This window comes from Marmota flaviventris, chromosome 14 (genome assembly GCF_047511675.1).
Source record: "Marmota flaviventris isolate mMarFla1 chromosome 14, mMarFla1.hap1, whole genome shotgun sequence".
NCBI lineage: Eukaryota > Metazoa > Chordata > Mammalia > Rodentia > Sciuridae > Marmota > Marmota flaviventris.
The window spans coordinates 77,945,617-77,965,825 of NC_092511.1; the positions used below are offsets into that span (position 1 = coordinate 77,945,617).

Genomic DNA, 20,209 nt, shown 5'->3' on the forward strand with positions numbered 1-20,209 from the left:
GGCTGGTCCTTGAAACCTAGTCCCACTGACACTGTGGGACAATGGTAGTTTGGAAACAGGAATGCTTGTGGTGAGAAGCTGCAATCATAGTCCAGGCTGTCCAGACTAGGAACTTGCAGTTCAGAGATGGCAATGCCAGGGCAGACAAAGGCCCAGCCAGACCTGCAGGGATAGCTCAGGGGAGCCATCTCCTTCCTGTGGCTTCCGGGAGGCAGTGCCACTCCATTTGGTTTTAGTGCAATTGAAGGTGGTGTGCACTTGCTGAGAAGCATGGCACGTGAGTGGTCAAGTCATCTGTGTAGCCTGCACATACATGCACCCCTGAGCACATGGGCACGGAAATCATATAGACAAGGGGAAGGGAAGGAAGAAGGAAGAAGAGGGAGACCAAAGCACTGTGGATGTTGAAAGCCGTTGTATGCTTGTACTGGCAGGAACACAAGAGGAGTGTGGCTAAATACTTTCACAGGGGAAGCTTCTCTGTGCTAGGTGATATTTTGGGTTAAAAATCTCTAAGTGGCTCTGAAACCAAACTGTTTCTTCTGGTGTGCAGCCAGAGAAACGTGGGAGGCAGCCCAGATCTACTGGGTCTGCTGATGAGTGGCGTGGCAGTCTGTGCCGTGCTGTCTTCCCGAGGGCATTTCCAGGGTGATTTCAACCACGTTCATTTTTGCCTTCTGCACCAACCCTAGAACCTCGCCCCCAAGATGCCACTCAGCTGACCTGAAAAGTGCCTGGGCTTTGAAGAGACAAAGTCCCAGGACTCACCGTCTGCCTCCTGCACTTGCTGCTGCGACTGTGCCTGAGACAGCTGCTTTTCTCTCTTCCTCTTCTTTTTCTTACCCTGAAAAATATGGCAGAAGAAGAGCTGAATCAGGACAGAATAAGAGCAGCCTGGCAGGGTTGTGCAGGTCAGGGAAGCCGTGTGGGGGGAGGGGAGCTGCCCTCCTTCCCACTCAGGGGAGCACCCATCATTCTTGGACGGCCTTGACCCCTGCTCCTCCAGGTGGTTTTTCCATCTCTGTCCCTAAAACAGTGGTCCTCAATCTCTTTAGAAGGGTCCCAGTTGCCTCTGAAAATCTGACGTAGCTATGAATCCTCTTACCACAAAAAAAAAAAAAAGCCACAAGGAATGTACATACAAAAGTCTGTCCAGCTTGAGGAAGTGTACAGACCTCTCTGAGGCCCACACACGGGTCTCTGAGACCTGTATGAGGAGCTCGTGTCTGGAGACCCTCTTGCTGCAGAGCCAGCACTGTGCCCAGTGGTAGAAATCACAGGTGGAGTCCAGTTCAAATGGGAAGGGCACAAACTTAAGTTTGTCCTCAGGCTATCTCGTGGACCTTCTGACAATTAAAACAGCTTTCTGATTTTTAGAGAAATGGGACCTTTTCCCTTGTCTTAAGAGTCCTCAATACGCAAAGTCACTTTTCTTCTCTCTGCCTCCTGCAGATGCTGCTCCTGGGGTTTGAGTGTCTCCCTGCACAGTGAGGGCACTCACATAGTTGTCCCGGGCTGACCAGGTTGGGTAGAGCTGGGAGTGAAGATGCCGTTCCTTCCGTGCCAGCTCATAGTACTTGGCCTGTTCTTCTCGAGACAGGTTGTGCCACTGAAGGAGAGAGGGCCAGAGATGTGATCCGAGCCCACAGGGCCTGGCCCAGGCCGCCTAGGGCAGGGCAGGTCTTACCTTTCTTCCCAGGATTTGGTTGATGGCTGCGCTTTCCTTCAGGGTACACTCAGCCACCACCTTGGCCCTCATCTCCTTCATGTACAGCATGAAGGCATTCAGAGGCTTCTTCACATGGGGCTTCTTCTCCTCCTCCTTCTTCACGGTGACTGGGGATTTCCTAGGGAGGCAGGCAGCTGCAGGTCAGCACCCTTACCTGGGTCCGGCTCCCCAGCCCTGCCAGCACAGAGAGCAGCTTGGATGCTAATTTCTGTCACCCACGGCTGCTGCAGCCCCTGAGCATCTTCCTCCCACAGTTCCCAACCTCCGAATAACCCCAATACCAAATTCTCTGCAAGTCCACCTGATGATCTCCTGGCAAAGGGACAGAGGGTGGGGAGAGCTGCTGCCTCCCAGGTGGGGCTCTCTGGGCAGAAGTGGGACTCTGCTGCCAGCACACTTCCCCTCTGCCTTTCCAGCCCTGGGAAGGAGGGGCCTCTGCTCCTCAGCTCTGCCATTGCTGCTGGCAGGAGTCCTTGAATGTACTGTCTGCTCTCATAGCCTCACAAATGTGGGCAGAAGAAGGCGGGGAAGGGAAGCTAAAAACCACACTGGGGCCTCTTTCAGCCTCTAGAACCTGTCTGTACCTCTTTCCTTTATGTGATAAGAGGTGCAGGAGGTCTTGAAGGAAGGGAACACAGATGATGAAGGGGACGGTCCCAAGGGAGGCCCTGGGTTGCTAGACAGGGTGACACCAGGAGGGAAACAAATGTCATTCCCCACCCAGGCTGCTGTCACTTACGCACTAGCTGCGGGGCTCAGACGGGGGGCTGCTGGTTCCTGCTTCACAATGGGGGAGACGATGGCTGGGTGGGGGATCCCTGAGGTGGGCAGGCCAGGATGGGCGGGAGCCACCATGTGAGGGGAGAACCGGCTGGAGACCAGGCTGTGCACCCGGGGAAAGCAAAGACAGGAACACAGGTGAGCATGCCACTTGGGCAACCAGTGGCTTCTTCCCTAGGGCAGTGGCATGAACAACCCCTGCTGGGCAGAGATGGAGAGTGGAAGGGCACTGGTTGTCTTCTGGAAAATCAGTTTTGGGAACACCTAATAACACTCCCCTGTCCCAACACATAGGTCAGCCAAATCTGGTGCTGGACACAGGTGGGTTGAAAAACAAAGAAGTTGCCCAGTGTGGTGGTGCAGGCCTGTAAACCCAGAGACTATCATGAGTTCAAAGCCAGCCTCAGCAACCTTGTGAGGCCCTTAAGCAACTTAGGGAAACATTGTCTCAAAATAAAAAACCAAAAGGACTGGGATGTGGCTCTGTGTTCAAGCACCCCTGGGTTCAATCCCTGGTACTAAAAAAAAAAAAAAAAAAGCAAAAATTGTATGGGATCAGAGGGCAGGGTGCAGGAGGAACTGACTCCACCCTGGGTTGTTCAGGAGGGGCTGACTCCGCCCTGGGTTGTGCAAAGGGGGGAGTGCAGAAGGGGCTGACCCCGCCCTAGGTTGTAGGAGGGCGGGGCGCGGGAGCAGGCTCCGCCCTGGGTTGTGCAGAGAGCTGGGAACAGGAGCAGGTTCTGCCCTGGGTTGTGCAGAGGGTGGGGCGCAGGAGCAGGCTCCACCCTGGGTTGTACAGTGGGCGGGGCACAGCCTCCTGTGTGGGTAGTACTATCTCCACCATTGGAGGACCCATTACCAGGTAGCTAGGTAGAATGACCAGTGGGACAGAAATTGCCTTTTACGGTCTCCTGACATCATCTCAAGAAAAATCAATCTCAAGGCAGGAGGGTAGGGGCCGGGGCTGTGAGATTCTCAGAGAGATGGGAGCCAATAAACCTGTGGCTTCCACCTCTTGGGGCTGGAGAGGGAGCTGGAGGCAGGCTGTCCAAGAAAGAGCGGAGTTGGGGGTGGCCCCAGGCCTTCTCATCAGCTGACAAGGGAAGGCTGGGCCTGTTCAGGCGAGGCACTGACGTCGCTTCCAGCCTAGGACTCACCTGGACATGGAGGCGTTCATGGCGAGGGCGGGGTATGGGTGCCGAAAGCCACCGGGAGGAAGGGAGTACATGGGCTGTCCTTGCCTGCAGGGGCCAGGGACAAGGACATCTGCTCAGCTCTTGGTAAAGTTCATGCGGGGGTGATGGGCTAGGGGAGGCACGGGGCAGGAGCAAGGAGGTCTGTGGAGAGGATGAGGGTAAGAAGGCCGCGGCTTTCCTTACTGTGGGACGAGCCAGCCGAGGGGGTGGGGGATTTGTCCGACAGCTCCAGGAGACAGCGGGTAATACGGTGAGAGCTCCGATGGGTGAGGGGGCCGGGGGATTCCTGCTTCCCAAGAGCCATGTGTCAGACTGGCCTCACCCACCCTGGCAGCTTAAAAAGCATCAGGAACACCCCTCCCCCCCATTGCGCTCGGCTGCTCCCTCCCCTTGGCCAGCCAGCTGGGGCTGACTCATCTGCTCTGTATCTCCTGGGTCTAGTCTCTGGGCCACAGTAGTTTCCCACTGGAAGGACACCACCAGCATCTTTAAGGGTACCAGGAAGTCCTGACAGAAAGCCCCGACATCCCGAGTCATCAGTTAACTGACTTTTAGAAAATCTGCCTCATTTCCAGAGAAATAAACTTTGGATTTCTTTTTCGCTTGGGTGTGTGGAGCTGGGGATTGGACCCAAGGCTTTCCTTGAGGTAGCCACACCGTAGCCCTAAACTCTGGATTTCTATTCCACATTTGCCCTCATTATCTGCAACTTTAGGAATCATTATTTCTCCCAAGGTGGATCCAAACCTGCTTTGAGCCATGACTGTCGTGGAGCCTGTGGCTCCCTGGGTGACTCCTTCCTGCGCCTCACCTTACTGGTTCAGGTGATTCTACCTGAATGCTCCCAGACTAGGCACAGGTTGTGGTTCAGGGAGTCAGAGCCTGCAGCTGGCTGCATTTTGACAGAGCAACCCAGATATTCACTGTGGGGCCAGGCCCTGTGTCCTAAGATGGCCCGAGGACAGCCCAGGAGAAAGCAGAGCAGGCTAAAGGAGCGGGTGGGTCATGAGACTCCTGCAAGCCAGGGACACCAATTGAATGAAGGTCTGCCTCATTTGAAGCTACAATGTCCCCAAAGAAAAAGCCCATCAGAGCGCTACCTGTGTGCTGACACCTCACCTGTCTTTGGATCAATCTCCGGGGAGAGGTGCGTGGGAGGGGAGCCAGGGGAGAAGTGGTCCCTGCTGTAGGTGATGAGGGGCGTCAACGGGTGCATATGATGCGGGTGCTGAACAACAGGGACTTTATTAGACTGAAAGACAAAGAAGAGAGACTGGGACCAGCTGCCTGCGAGCTGGGAGTGAGCCAGTTGTTATTTCCTAAGTAGAGTGCATGCCAGGTATTTCCCTGTGACTTTCCATTCAGTCCTCACCACAGCCTTGGAGAGGAGGAAGGCACAGGATGAGAGGGGGTCACACCCTCCCTGAGAGACCTTACCCAAAGCACCTGTCCTCACCCCTTCGCATGTACTATATGCACTATATGTTGGCTCAGTTATTGAGGGTGCTGGGTAATCTCAGTAACTCTGAAAGGGCTCCAGCCCTTGTCCCACCTGGCAAGAAGCTGTATCACCCCGACACGAGGAAACAGATCAGGAAGGTTAGGTGACTAGACCCAGGCACAGAGCAAGCAAGCAATAGAAGTGGGGCTCCCCTCGCACTATGTGGCTCTGCCAAACCAGAGTGCTTTTCCCCACACCAGCGGCCTCCCAAGAACCCACGCACACATCTGTCAGGGAGAAGGGACAGTTATGTATCTATTGGTAGTGGGGAGTGAACCCAGGCTGCTTTACCACTGAGCTATATGTCCAGTCCTTTTGACTTTTTTGGTAGCAGGGATTAAATTCAGGGGCACACACTGGACCACTGAGCCACATCCCCAGCCCTTTTTTTTTGTATTTTATTTAGAGACAGGGTCTCAATGAATTGCTTAGAGCCTTGAGTTTTGCTGAGGCTGGCTTTGAACTCATGATCCTCCTGTCTCAGCCTCCTGAGCTGGTGGGATTACAGGTGTGCGCCATGTGCCTGGCTTACTTTTTATTTTGAGACAGGGTCTCACTAAGTGGCTGAGGCTGGCCTTAAATTTGCAATTCTCCAGCCTCAGCCTCGAGTCACTGGGATATAGGCATGGCCACTGTACCCAGCAACATTCAGTTTTTTCTTTTTCTTTTATTTATTTAAAGTTATAAGTGGAGGAGTTTTTTACAAAAGAGATTTGTAAAAGAGACGATGTGGAGGTAGCCCTGGGGCTAGAACTCTAGACAGCTGTTCTGCATGTCTGAATCTTTCGACTGTGGATTCTAAGCCTTTATTCCTTTCATAGGATGTGTGTTTGCTCATAATGCAAACCTGTGCATTCCCTAGGCGCCCATGAGGACAATCAGACAACCGCAGAGAACAGTCACCAGGGGGTGGGCACAGGACCTGCTGGTGGGAACACCCTCCACCTTCCCCTCAACAACTTCCTGTCCCCTGGGGTGGGCTCATGTGATGCTGCACAACAATTTAAAACATTTTCTTCCTACTGTTGTCACCTGTTCACTTACTGGTTGTTGTCAATGTCTCTACACACAAGAACACATAACACAAAGGAAAGTATAAAAAATAATTCTAGGATCACTTTCTAGGAACTCAATGCATCTAAATGATGTATTTGGGTTTCTTGGAAACAACTTGGTCAAAAGAATGATTTTGGTGTAAAAAAATGCAGCAGAATTCCCAGACAGAAAGTAAGTGATAAAAGTGATAATTACACAGAATATATATATATATATTTTAAGTGCTAGGGATTGAACCTGGGGCCTTGAGCACTTAAGTGATCTGCCACTGAGCTACATTCCCAGGTCTTTTTTTTTTTCTTTGAGAGAAAGAGAGAGAGAGAGAGAGAGAGAGAGAGAGAGAGAGAGAGAGAGAGAGAGAATGAATTTTTTAATATTTATTTTTTAGTTTTTTTGTCAGACACAACATCTTTGTTTGTATGTGGTGCTGAGGATTGAACCCGGGCCGCACACATGCCAGGCGAGCGCGCTACCGCTTGAGCCACATCCCCAGGTCTTTATTCTTTTTATTTTGATATAGAGACTTGCTAAGTTGTAGAGGCTGACCTCAAACTTGAGATCCTCATGTCTCGGCCTCATAGTTGCTGGCATTACAGGTGACAGTTAAAAAAATTTGTAAATTATCACTTTAAAAAAAGATTAGTGGGTGTGGGGTGCACCCTCATAATTCCATTGACTCAGGAGCCTGATGTAGGAGGATCGCAAGTTCGAAGCCAGACTCTCAGCCACTTAGTGAGACCCTGTCTCAAAGAAAAAAAAAATAAAAATAAATAAGGCTGGGGATATGAGTGATAAAGCATCTCTGGGTTCAATCCCCAGTATAAAAACAAAAGAACAAAAAACAAACAATAACAACAACAAAAAACTTAAATAGTAACACATCAAAATGTGAACAGTAGTTATGTTGGAGATAGAACTGAGTGGTTTTTATTTTTTAAAAGAATTAGTGCTGAGGATTAGACCCAGTGCCTCACCCATGCTAGGCAAATGCTCTACCACTGAGCCACAACCCCAGCCCATGAGTGATTCTTAAATTATTTTCATGTCTATATTTTCCTATTTTACTTTATTACCTAAAAACATATACTTTGATAATGTTGGCCAAACTGTATTGTTATATTGTGTGCATGTAACAACAAATCCCACCATCATGTACAATTGTAATGCACAAATAAAAATATATCGAAAGGGGCTGGAGTTGTAGCTGATAGTGGCGTACTTCCCTAGCACATGTGAGGCACTGGGTTCAATCCTCAGCACCACATAAAAATAAATAAAATAAAGGTATGGTGTCCATCTACAACTAATATATATATATATATATATATATATATATATATATATATATAGATAATATATAAGAAAAGGGAAAAATTAAAAGAGTAAAAAAGAATATAAAAAATTCAAAATATTGAATAGCACAAATTTTCTAAGAACTACAAGCTACATCAGAAAGCACATTTAGAAAACACAATCACCATTTAATCTGCTCATCATTTTGGTACCTCCTGCTGTTGAGACCGCCCACCCACGGTGCTTGACACTTATCCAGCTCATCCTGAGCACTTTGCAGCATCATGTGCGGTTGAGCTGGTCTTGGCAGCTGTGGCAAACAGCACTAGCCCTGGCCGACTCTAAGCAAGCCTGAGGCCCAGGTGGGCTCACCCATAGGCTGAGTTACCACCGCTCCCCGCTAGGTGTCGCCAGGGTCCGGAGAGTGAGCTAGGAGAGGTGGGAGGCAGATAAGCCAGGACTCCTCTAGAGGCCAGCCAGGGCGCATCTACCAGGCTGCTCTCACAGTGAAGGTCCTGCCCTGTGCCAGCTCAGCTGCCACCAGGGGCAGGACATCCACAGCGTGAACTCAGGGGCAGGAGTACACACTCTCCTAGTGAGTGAGTGGCCCAGTCCAGATCTTTGTGCCCAGAGAGAGCGCCTCAACGCCATCTGGGACCCAGTTTATTCCTGAAGTCATGAGGGACACTACTTCTGGTCCAGGCATCTGTGGTCCAGTTCATCTGTATTTAGAACGCTTTAAATCCCTGGCTCCCAGGGACGTGGCCCCTTTCCCACCCCTCAGGACTTACTCGGAAGCCAAAGGAAAGGTGACTGCGCAGGGCTCCGGGCCACCCTGACCTGCTGCCTGCCCCCCTTCAGCAGCCTACTGGGAGGCCTCCACAAAGCCGCCTGAAGGGCCTGTGCTTTTCTCTTAACCCAGCTCCAGAGTTCAGAGGTAAAAGGGTGTGCCTCACAAGGAAGCCGCTGGCTTGGGGGACATAGGGACTGGTGGCTCTACCTGATGAAGACTGTCTGTCCCCTCACAGCCAGTCTTCCACTACCAGCAGAGATGATGTTCTCTTCTCTCCACCAGGGGGTGCTTGCCACTGAGCCACACCCTCACCCCTTTTTGTTTTTATTTGGAGAGACAGGGTCTCACTTACTTGCCTAGGCTGGCCTTGAACTTGTGATCCTCCTGCCTCAGCCTCCTGGGTGGCTGGGATCACAGGCATGGCCGCCACGCCTGGCCTCCAGCTTCTTCATCAGTGTGACCAGTGGCACAAATTTTATTTTCCACAACGTCAATTCTGCTGTATGCAGAGATTAATGAACTAGGAGATGTGAATAAGAATTTCAGAGGGGCCAAAGCTCAGTAGTAGAAACTAAGAGAAGGACTGACGTGGGTGAAAAGTCACGGATGCCAGTTGACCCAGGGCCTCAGTGTGCTGCAAGCACTTGCTCATCACCAAGGAGAAGACAGCACTGCAGAGAAGTTGCACCCCTAACCAAGCGTGCGGCCAACATCTCCCCCCTGGACAGATGGGCAGGGCAGGACAGGGCACAACATAGCCATTGCTGCTCCTGGCCAGAAAGCATGGCCTGAGTAGGAGTGGGCAGAGACTCAGCAAGGCCCGGGGAGGGGCACTCTGCAAGATGGCTGGCCGGTACCTCTCGAAAACCCAGAAGGTCAAGAAGGGCAGGGGAGGGTAAGGAACTGTGCTGAGACCAAAGACACTGTCCACTGCAGCGCAGGAGCCTGGCCAGACACCACACCAGGGCTGACACAGGCCGACCTCCCAGTCTACCTGGCAGTGCATGGGTAGGTAAGGGGAAATGTTAGCGTGTCTTTCTTGATTCTGAAACTGTACTGTGCTCATGTTAAGAGAACGTCTTTGTTCTTAAGAAATTATACATATATATTTTTCAGTACTGGGATTGAAGCCAGGGTGCTCTACCATTGTGCTCCATTCCTAGCCCTTCTTGCTTTTTGAGACAAGGTCCTGCTGAGTCGTCCAGCTAGCCCCAAACCTTCTACCCCGCTTCCTCAGAATCCAGAGTAGCTGGGGTCACAGGTGCGCCAGCCCCTCCAGCACGGGGTACAGTTTTTGAAGGGAAAGGCCAGCGCATGTCTAATTTGAGAACTGCATGCCAAGCTGCGCTGGTCTCATGGCGGGAGCTGAGGAGGGGAGATGTGGTCCTTAGGGAGCATCAGGCATGGGCTTGGCAGCCAGCAGTGTGACAGGAAGCTCTGCGCTCTGCTTCTGAGAACCACCCAGTGATGCTCCCACACTGAAAAGGAGCCATTGCAGACAGTGGCCCTGCAGGAGGTTCTGAGTTGTCCCCAGCCAGCAGCAGCTGCACCACCTGGGACTTACTGGAATGCCAATTCCCAGGCCCCGTCCCACCCAGACCGACTGAATTAAACTCCAAGAGTGGAGCCCAGGAGAGTGTGCACACTGCAGTCAAGGGCTCCAAGTCTAGGCCCCTGCTCATGCAGGCCAGTACTCCACCAGGTGGAGGTGTGTGTTACTGAGCTCTCTAGAAGATTCTGGTGGCTGCTGAAGACAGGGTCACTGTCCTAGAAGCCAAGCTGGAATTGCAGGGAGTGTCTCTGACCCCGTTCTCAGGCCACACCTACTTCCATCAGCAGCCTCAGGGGTGGGGGGCCTAGATCTTTGGCCTAAGGAGCCCCTCTATGCTGGTTCCAACACCTGCTCAAGAGGGTGAGTCCCTGCTTGGTGCAGAAAGACCTGAGATACTGCCAGAGGGTCTTCCTAGTGCCGAGGAATGGCAGTGGTAGCTCTAATCTTGATCTTGCTGAAGACACTAAAATTTGGCAGAAAGTAAATGAGCACCATTGTTGATATCTGTAATAATTTATTACTGTTCAGAGAATGTTCCAGAAAGAATTCTAAATGCTGAAGGAGATTGATAAATCAAGATGTGGTGACACGAGTGACAGTTTGAGATTTATTTATAACCCTTCCTTCCCTTGCCATTGATATTAGGCTGTCTTACGATGTGCTCTTGAAGCCAGATTTAAAGTTAGGTAGTCAGTGTAGTTAGGTAAATTGGGTCTAATATCGAGTGAAATCTAAAATGGAGGCCATGTAGAGAATGAATTTCCGGAAAAGTTGAGCAACTCTTGGAATGTTAATGAAGCCCAGGAAACAGCCCCCAACAGATTTGAAGATAGCCCATCCCAAAGAAATGTTAATGAACAGCAAACTTGACTGGGAAATGCCCAGATTACTTCTTTGGCCCACCTGTGTCCCAACCCTTTGGACCTTCCCACCTACATTCCATCACCAAAAACTATAAAAAGGGGAACACATTCGCCCTTCAAGGGATTCCACCTCTTGGGTCCCCTTCTTCTTCCAGGAGAGGTCTTTTCTGCTGTTCTTTAATAAACTTCTAATTTTCCATTCTGACCTTGCCTCAGCGTGCTCCTCTGGTGTTATTCTTCAACATTGGGGAAGCAAGGACTCATCAGTCGCTGTTGACCAGTCACTGGTCAACAGCGGTAACACTCTGACCAGGGGAACATGAGCAGGTGACAGGAAGTGTTAAAGATGCTTTCCTTCTTGTGTGTCTGCCACATGAGAAGGGGCAGACACTGGTTCCGGGTTTTGGAAGCCACGTGGAGGAAAGCTGAACCCCATTCTTACCCTACAAGAGCCACTTCGCTGACTCATACACCAGAAACAGAAGTGCTTGTTGGAAGTGTGGGGAGAGATATTTGACAAATTGTATTGTTTTGAGAGATATTGACAAATTGTATTGTGTGCATGTATAAATTATGTACAACTCTAATGTATCAATACAAAAATAAGAGCTGGCATTGTGGTGCATGACTGTCATCCCAGCGGCTCTGGAGGCTGAGACAGGAGGGTCACAAGTTCAAAGCCAGCCTCAGCAAAAGTGAAGCACTAAGCAACTCAGTGAGACACTGTCTCTAAATGAAATACAAAATAGGGCTGGGAATATGGCTCAGTGGTGGAATGCCCCTGAGATCAATCCCAGGTACCCAAGAACAACAACAAAAAATTAGGGGGTGGGGGGAAAAAAGCACTTGTCATTGCAAGCCATGGAATCATTTGTTACACAACACTTGTCAAGGAAATAGCTGACAATTTATAAATTCTGCAAAGATTTCCAAAAACAATTTTTGGAAAATACAAAAAAGTATAATGAATGACACCCCAACCCCAATTTTCAACCTAGAATTAATTGGTTCTTATAATTTTTTTTTGTTGTATTCTTTTCACTCAAAAAAGCATAGAGGGGCTCTGAGGTAGAGCGCTCGCCTAGCATGTGTGAGGCACTGGGTTCAAACCTCACCACCACATAAAGATAAAAAGGGCTGGGTGTGTGTCTTAAGTTGACTGTTGAGGGAAACATGGAGGTGGCAGGTGTGTCTAGTGGGGCTTCAGAAACAGAAGCAGGACATGCTGTTGGACACTGGCAGGACTCTGGTGACACTGTCTCCACAGTGGGCAGGACCTGGCTGGAAGGGTACTGTGTTCTGGTGTAACAGGTGGAGCTCTGAGTGATGGATTTGAGAACTTAGCAGAGGGGGTTTTCTAAGCACTGTGCTGAAGGTGTGGCTTGGTTTTTCTTCCCCAATTAACAGTAAAATGTGAGAGAAAGATAAATTGAAGGAATTTTTATTCAAGAAGGAACCAGAACTTGAAGATTTGTAAATTCTCAGCCTTTTCTTATGGCAAAAAAGGGAGACAGTGTATTCTGCAGAGAACACCCAGGGAATGGCTGGACAGTCACCTGGCAGATCGTGGGTGTGACCTGTGGCCCAGAGACCACCTCAACACTTCTCGGGCTGGGAAAAGGACAGGGCAAAATGACAGAAGGCTGTCAGGCTTTGGGGATTGCCCAGGATGGGCCATGGCCACCTGGCTGTGAACCAAAGGGAGGAAGGACCTGAGGGCTGGGGGGAGAGGGTATACTGGGGCACTGGCCTCCAGAACATAGCCCTCCCTTCACTGGACAACCTGACAGGTGCAGGGTAGGTAACTGAGCCTGATGTGGTCTCTGTTGGGTGTGGCTGTATGCTGGAAGGGCCTGTGTTGGCAAGGCCTGGCCAGGCACAGTGCTCCAGGGAGGGAGTGGAGGGGGCAGGGGACAGCACCTGCAGCAGCCAGGGTCTGTCCACAGGGTGGATAAACTGTGAGCATCGAGGTTAGTGATCCTGTACTGGAAATAGTTACTTATGAAATATCCTTGTTCCTGGGTTTTCAGAGCTGCCTAGAACAGTAGAAATACAAGAAGCAGTGACGGAACTCCAGCTGCCCTCTGGGTAATGGCCGGTTCGTGCACAAGTCCTCATGGACACCCCACCTGACCCACGCAGCCTCCCTGGGTACCTGGCAGTTTTCCTCATCTGCCTCCTTCCCAGGTCAGACCTCTTATTAAACCATTTTACCCTTGATTCTCTAGCAAATTCCCATCATCCAGTGTCTAATTTCTCTAAACCATCCAGGGTCCAACCTGCCACCTCCCAGAGGCCTGCCCAGGAGGCTGGGGTGCCTCAGGGCCTCCCTCCATTCTGCCTCCACCTGCAAAGAGCAATCCCTGCAGAGTCTCAGTTCTGGCTGCCCCTGAGGATCCCTTAGGATTCCCTGGGGAGCTTAAAACCCTAGGACACCAGCCCCACCCCAGACCAATTAAATCCTGTCCTTGGGGGATCAGAGCTGAATTCTATGGGCTCATTATCTCTGTTACCTTTGCTGTCTGTCCATTTGTTCTGGTGCCTAATTCAGGGGAGCATTACCTCTTAGTTTAGCTAATTAACCGGGATTTTTAATTGCTCATTCCCTTTTGGATGGATTTCTTAACACTGCAGTGGCAGTCTAGTCCGCTGGCTGTGGTGCCCCATGTGGGAGCAAGCGCTGGGGATGAGACACTCTGTGCGGCTGAAGCTGAGCTCATTAGGACACTCACTTCCCACAACAGCTCTGGAGCGGTCCCTCTAGCCCCCCTTAGTAGATGAGGAAACTGAGGCAAAGAGAGGTGATGTCATATGCCTGAAGCTGCCCAGGAAAGCGGTGGGGCAGGCTTAAAGCCGCTCTGTTTCCAGCCTGGCCCGCATCCTCCTCCCATGCACACGCCCTCGAATTGGGAGTGTGCGGCTCTCACTCTAAAGCTCCATGCACAGAGTCCCAAGGTAACGCTGGGGTCTCCCTCCCGCAAAGGCCCTCAGGTCCCGAGCTCCGTGGGCTTTGAGGGACGCTTCACTGCTAGGCCTGACCACAGTGCAACACCCATTAACAGTTGGTGCTTTTCTGCTCTCAGTCAAAATGAGGGTCCCCTCTGCAGCTGGTGGGGCACTGCTGTCAGCAGAGCTCACTCTGCAGCGGCCAGGTGTGTGCAGCTGCAACCTCGGGGGTAGAATCTTTGGAAGGTTCAGGAGTTTCATGTATTTTTCTGACTTACCCTGAGACAGTTAGTGGTGAGGAGCTGATTTACTGGAGGCAAAGGATCTAGAAAGGAAACGAAAGCCTAGAAAAGTCAGGAACTGATGGGAGAATGACACAGCGTCTGGGGGGGCAATGAAAAGCGCAGAGGGGAGCCAGCACTCTCAGATGCCACCACCGAAAGCAGGAGGGGGCGGGACTCAGCTGGCAGGGGCAGGGCTGAGCCAGGCTGCAGTGGTGCCCAGAGAAAACACACATCCAGGGAAGGTGGCAAGGACTGGAGGGAACAGCCTCTTGCTCATAGTGGCAGGGCAGGACACAGCACAAGCCTTGATGTTTCAGAGATGGGTTGTTCTGTGCAATAGGAAGGATGGGAAACCCAGAGCCCATGTGTCAGTTTTTAAAGGGAAATTGTGTCCTCTTAAAAGCACCCAGAACCAGGCATGGTGGTGCACTGGTAATCTCAGTGACTCAGGAGGCTGAGAGAGGAGCATTGGCAAGTTCAAGACCAGCTTGGGCAACTTAGTGAAGCCCTAAGCAACTTAGTGAAAACCTATCCCAAAATAAAAAATAAAAAGGCTAGGGATATGGCTCAGCACTCCTGGGTCCAATCCCCAGTACCTGAAGAAATAAGTGAAGCCAAGGAGCGACAACATGCCGAGAGACCTTAGGTGGACAGAGGAGAGAAGAACAGGCCCCGAAGTCTCAGATCTGCAGCAGGGGACTGGGGGCAGGTGGAGGCAGGATGGCTGGGCAGGGGGAAAGTCAGTGGGTGGGTAGATGGGGTGGAGTCCTCCACTGAGGCCACTCAGGCCACTAGAGGGCACCCGGACCTCACGCTCATCACCCCAAGAGGGACTCTGGGGCCAGCTGGGGCCAGAGCTGCCAGCCTGGCCTAATCCGAGAGCTTTTCAATGGGCTGCTCTGCCACCAGGGTGGGCATGCCAGGGCTGTCTGGGTTGCTCACTGGCCCTACACAGATCCCTGACCCAGATGCAGATGCTACCAGGAAAGGCGGACTGCTGGGCTCTGACACTGCAGGTTGTCCCAGAGGGCTGGAAGCTGCACAGGCTCACAGCGCCACCGTTCCATTCTCTGTATATCCATCCTCTCTCAGGCTGACTGACTTTGATGAGGGAGGATTAGCAGCGCATCCTAACCTGTCCTGTGAGAGGAAGGATGGTGCCTGAGTTTGCTTTGAGGCACTCTGTGGTAGGTGGGTGTGGGGTTCCTTATGTAAGGTGCTCTACTTTCATGTATCCCGAACACCACCTGTCACCTTGCCTGCCTGACAGCTAGCAAGGGGTGGTGTCAAAGCCCTGGTCTCCAATCTGTACTATGGCCACGTGGAGGCAGAGCAGGTCCCTGGCTGCACCTCTAAGGTTCTGGGACTCAGTGTGTGGAGGCCCACCTCTGGCTGGTGGTGGGGAGCCTGGACTCAAGGAGCTCAAATGTGGGAATGGCAGGGTAAGGGTGAGGCTCAGCATCTGCTCTGCCCTGGATACCAGCCCCCGCATCTCCTGAGGAGCTGAAACCTGCTTAACTGGACTTCACTGAGCTTTCGTGCACACATCTTAGTGGATCATTTCCCTGCAGTGGTTTTGAGAAGAAGCCCAGGTGGTTCTGATTGAGATGCAGTAGGCCAGAAAGGATCCCCTTGCCCATGTGACCTAGCCACGGGATCCAGCGCAGTGGCAAGGATCTGAGACAGGTATCTCCGAGGAGCCAGGTGAGCAGCGGGGCCCATTGGTGTGCCAATCACAGTGCAAGGGCGTGGAGAGGACATGACCTCACTGTCAGCCCCACTGTGCCCCCGCACTGGAGGAAGCTCAGTGAGCCCCCATCAGCTTCCCAGAGCTGCAGGGGAGAAGGGAACTGGATGAGGACTGGGGGCCCCTTTAGTGCTTTAGGGTGGAATGAACTTACCAAGTGTGCGGGAGATGGCGACCTGGTATCCTTGACTGTGGTACTGGGGGGCACATCGAGGAGGGGCCATTTCATGTGCAGGTACTGCATGGGGAGGAAAGATAACACAGCTGGTGAGGGGGGTGCCCAGTGAGAGAGAAGCAGCCCTGCGGTGGGGTCCCTGTGGTGCAGGAGGCCATGTATCCCAGCCCCCAGCCCTCTCTTCTCCAGTCATGGGACAAGCCGGTCCTATTGAGGAGGAGAGGCCCCAGGTGGCCATCCTGCTGGCCTGTTCCCATCTCTTGCAGCTTCATCCAATGCTCCTGAAGAAAAAACTCAGCAGAAGTAGCTGGTGAACAAATGAATAAAACCACCTGCTAAACTCGCAGCCCACGGGGGTTCTCGACCCTCCACGAGCTTGCTGAGCTTTTTTTTTGGTTTTCTCACCCTTAAAAAGATCACCAGTACCTGCCCACCTTGTGTCACTGCAAAACACTCAAACCCAGCAGTAAATACCCTATACAAACACACACACGTGCACATGTGCACACACACATGCGTGTACATAGTGCTCTATTCCAGGGAAAGTCTCCCTCCACTTGGGGTGGTGCAGCCTTGGCCTGGGCTGGAGCAGAAAGCGGGCAGCAGGCAGGGTCCCTGGGAAGAGCCACCTGGACTCCGAGGCCAGCACACAGGGCTTCTCCTCTGTCCACCTGCCATGCGACTCAGAGCCTGTTCCTTCATCTGAAGGGGAGCTGTTGACTGCAGGTTGTGTGGGAGGGACAGTGTGGGGGCTAAGCACAGCGCCTGGCAGGAGGGAGACCTTCAGTAGGTGTCCTCTTCCACCAGGACAGGTAGCCTGGGGCAGCAGCCCAGCAAGGCAGCCTCCCTGCAGGGTTCTCAAAGCCACCTGGAGAATGGAAGCGCTGACAGGAAGTGGTGACTCCAGGAAATTTCAGGAAACCTGTGGGGTGGGCACAGAGGCTGGGCCCTTGGAGCCCTGCACAGGGAGTCCAGCCCAATCCCCATCTCCTGCTGACCATCTTCTTCCTCCTTCCCACCCCGCCCACCTTGCCCTACCCAGAGCCCACACTTCCTGGACAAATACTGTCATCAGTAGTTAAATCTCCCCAGCGAACGGTGCCAGTGCCTCATTTGCGATTTTCAAAGCCCATTCACACATCATTTTGGGGCAGGGGCAGACTCCAGACCCCACACTCTTCACAGCACTGATGCCCACCCCAATGATTCCTTTGCTTCGCTGGGCTCTCTCAGCTTTCTTGCTGCCACCCAGACGTGAGGGGACATGCAGGCACCAGCATTCTGAGGGGATGCTTGAGGTCACCAGAGCTTATGCTCAAGGACCAACTGTGTGCTAGCGCATCCTGGAAGCAACCATCCAACATCGGTGTTAGAGAAGGCCCAGCCTGCCAGCATGAGACAGGGGAAGGGAGCCCTCAGGCCACAAGCCAGGTCACAGGCGTGGCTCAGGGAGTCTGAGATCAGTTTGGGACGGAGCTAGGGCTTGGGGTCTTGAGTGACGCTGGTGGCAGTGCTGAGTTTCTCAGCCTTGGCACCACTGGCATTGGGCTGGGTAGTCCTCTGCCGTAGGCAACAGTGCTGAAACATGAGTAGCGCTTTGGCCTCCACCTACTGGAGGGTGGTAGCCTCCTGCCCAGTGTGACAGCCAAAGACGTCTTGGACGTTGCCAAAGGTCCCCGGGGAAGGGAGGCTCTGCCGATTCCCTGAGACCCATGGGGTTTGTCTGCCAGGGTCTGGGATGTCAGGCACACACACGCGTGTGAACACGCACCTAATGGTAAAGGGCTCTGGCAATAGCTAGGATCTCGGGTTGCTTGCCATGTGCTTGGTGTCTCACCCACCTAATGCGGGGTCTTGAGCTTTGGGGGGAGGAGACCACCCCAGCCTCTTCTCCCCTCGGGTCCAGACTCACATGCTGAGTGTCCCAGGAGCCTGCAGGGTGGGTGACAATCTGAAGGCCTGCCCACCACTGAAGAGCAGTCCCTTATAGGTGTGTCCCCCAGTGTGGGAAGACAGCAGTGTTGCCTCTGGGGTGGCATGCGTAGAGGACGTGTCCTGGGTTAGCAGTGTGGAGGACTGTCGCTCTCCCCGATCACCACTGTGCCTTTTCAATGGTTTGCAATGTATGCTGGGGTGGGGTGTGGTGACCTGTAGGACGGGAGGTCTTGCAGCTGAGGAGAGGTGCACTGCAGGGGTGGTGAGCGCCCCAGGACCAGCATCTGGGCAACAGGAGTGGCAGTGCTCACTGCACCTCCCACCTCAGGTGAGGTCGCCGGAGTGGCGGGGCTGTTCTGAGGTCCTAGGTCAGGCCCGTCCAAGGCCAGGAGATGAAGCTCCCTCTGCTGGTGATTCTCACGAAGGTCAGCCCCTCATTCACGGGGCTATTGCTCCTGTCCTTGGGGATTAAGTGACATGTGGCTGAACTCAGATTCTTTGCCCAGTAATGGAATGTGGCCAAAGGAAAGCTGCTGGGTCCTCTGAGCCCTCGGGTGTCCATGCAACTGGTTCCTGCAGGCTTGGCTCCTGGCCAGCTTCCCCACAGGGCGAGGGGAGTACCCTGCAGGCAGGTCGTCTCCCTCCTGGGAGTCCCACTAGAATACAGAGCCTGGGCAGCAGCCTCTGGGGTGCTGCACATGAGATAAGGACTCTTGGCATGGGAAGGAGAAAGGGGACAAGAGTCAGGCACAGCCAGCCTGGACTCACAGGCTGCACAGCCTGCCACCAGGTGTGTGATGGACAGGTGGGGGCAGCTCCCGAGGGGCTAGGGCTCTGGACGGTGGCTCAGGACGTGAGGCCAGGGTCTGACTACATCTTTACCTTTTAAGGAAGGCTGATTCTGTTCCTTTTTTCACTGGAAAAGTTGAATTCTCTCAGCAGCCACCAAAGTAGTCCTGTGGTCTCCCCAGCTCTCGGGGGAGCTGGACGGCTGATGGGTTTCCCACGCTGGAGCACCTCTGGGGCACCCAGGGAGGCCCCACTGGCCACGCTCTTCTTGCACCATGCTGGGGGATGCTCCTCAGACTGCCGGAGGTTTTCACCTCCACATTCCTAACTCAGGGTGAACTAGTCTTTTGGTGACATCTGTGTCAAATGCTGCTGTCGGTGTGGTTTGGCCCACTAGGCAGAGGGTGCTGCTCCTCATTTCCTCATTGCTCCGAGTCCCCTTCTGTCCCTCGGGCTCCTCCCCGGAGCCCTCCTTGGACGAGCACTGGGCCAGGTGGGCTGTTTCCGCTCGACTTGGGCCTGGGGAAGGGACCCTCTGAAGGATGTTTGCCCTAAAGACCTGAGCCCCTCTCCTGCAGGGAGGTGGAGAATCATCCTCCAAGACCAGCTCCGCCTGGAGACCCAGCAGCAGATTAATTGCAGCTGTGCCCTGGAATTTCCCCAGCACACAAATCTTCATGATGTAAAACAGCTGGGAGGAAGTCCCAGCATGCCCTGTACAGAGGTGACCTGCCACAGCGCACAGGTTAACCCTCCCGCTCCCGGGTGCAGGGAGGACAGGACCTGTCCCTGTTGACCCACCACGCCCCAAGCTTGCTCCCAGGGGCAGGACCCACAGGGCTCTGGGGACACTCACATTCTGTTCTCAGAGAAAGCCCTCTGAGCGGACCCAGGACCCGAGGAAACAAAACTCACGTCACAGAATCCATAGCACAGCTCCAAATGGGATGCTGCTGTGGTGGGGAGTGAGGAAAGCAGCAAAATGTCCCCAGGTGTGACAACCACAGCCCCAGGGCCTGCTTTCCAGACTCACTCTTTTTTTGTGCTTCAGTAGCAGAAGATGGGACTTGGCAAGTTTAGGTGACGGGTCCTTCCTGCCTCTGTGGTCCCCAGTGGTAAACAATGAATGACTCCAGAGACCTAAGAAGCCGGGGCCCCTTGAGTGGGAAGTGAGGACCCCCGTCCTCCCCGAGAGGATGCTCGGGCCTGGCACACCAAAGTAAGGCTACAATCCCCAGCCCCACAGGCCCATGTCTTCCCACAATGACATCCAGACGCTCTGCTCTTGAGGAATATCAGAAAACATACAGACTCAGACAACTTCACCAGACCACCTTTCAGTGAATGAGCTAAACAGACACTTCTCAAAAGAGGAAATACGAATGACCAACAGATACATGAAACAATGTCCGGCATCATTAGCAACCAGGGAAACTCGAACCAGAATTGCACTGAGACCTCATCTGACAGAGTGGCAGTCGTCAAGAGCACAGGCAGAGTTCGTGCTGGGGAGGACATGGGGAAAAGACACTTAACCTGTTGGTGGGACTGTACTTGGTACAACAGCTAT

The 20,209-nt window shown here is 52.8% G+C and overlaps 1 protein-coding gene across 1 annotated transcript in view; it reads right to left on the reverse strand.

Moving 5' to 3' along the window:
• The window catches only part of Tcf7l1 (transcription factor 7 like 1), a 113,032-nt gene that overhangs the window by 1,649 nt on the left and 91,174 nt on the right, over nucleotides 1-20,209 (reverse strand). The window contains exons 4-11 of the mRNA XM_027948915.2: nucleotides 15,895-15,978; nucleotides 4,825-4,957; nucleotides 3,889-3,991; nucleotides 3,667-3,750; nucleotides 2,469-2,612; nucleotides 1,688-1,847; nucleotides 1,502-1,609; nucleotides 769-844 (exon numbers count right to left, since the gene is read on the reverse strand). Coding sequence (XP_027804716.1) covers nucleotides 769-844; nucleotides 1,502-1,609; nucleotides 1,688-1,847; nucleotides 2,469-2,612; nucleotides 3,667-3,750; nucleotides 3,889-3,991; nucleotides 4,825-4,957; nucleotides 15,895-15,978 — 892 coding nt within the window. The remainder of the gene's footprint in view (nucleotides 1-768; nucleotides 845-1,501; nucleotides 1,610-1,687; nucleotides 1,848-2,468; nucleotides 2,613-3,666; nucleotides 3,751-3,888; nucleotides 3,992-4,824; nucleotides 4,958-15,894; nucleotides 15,979-20,209) is intronic.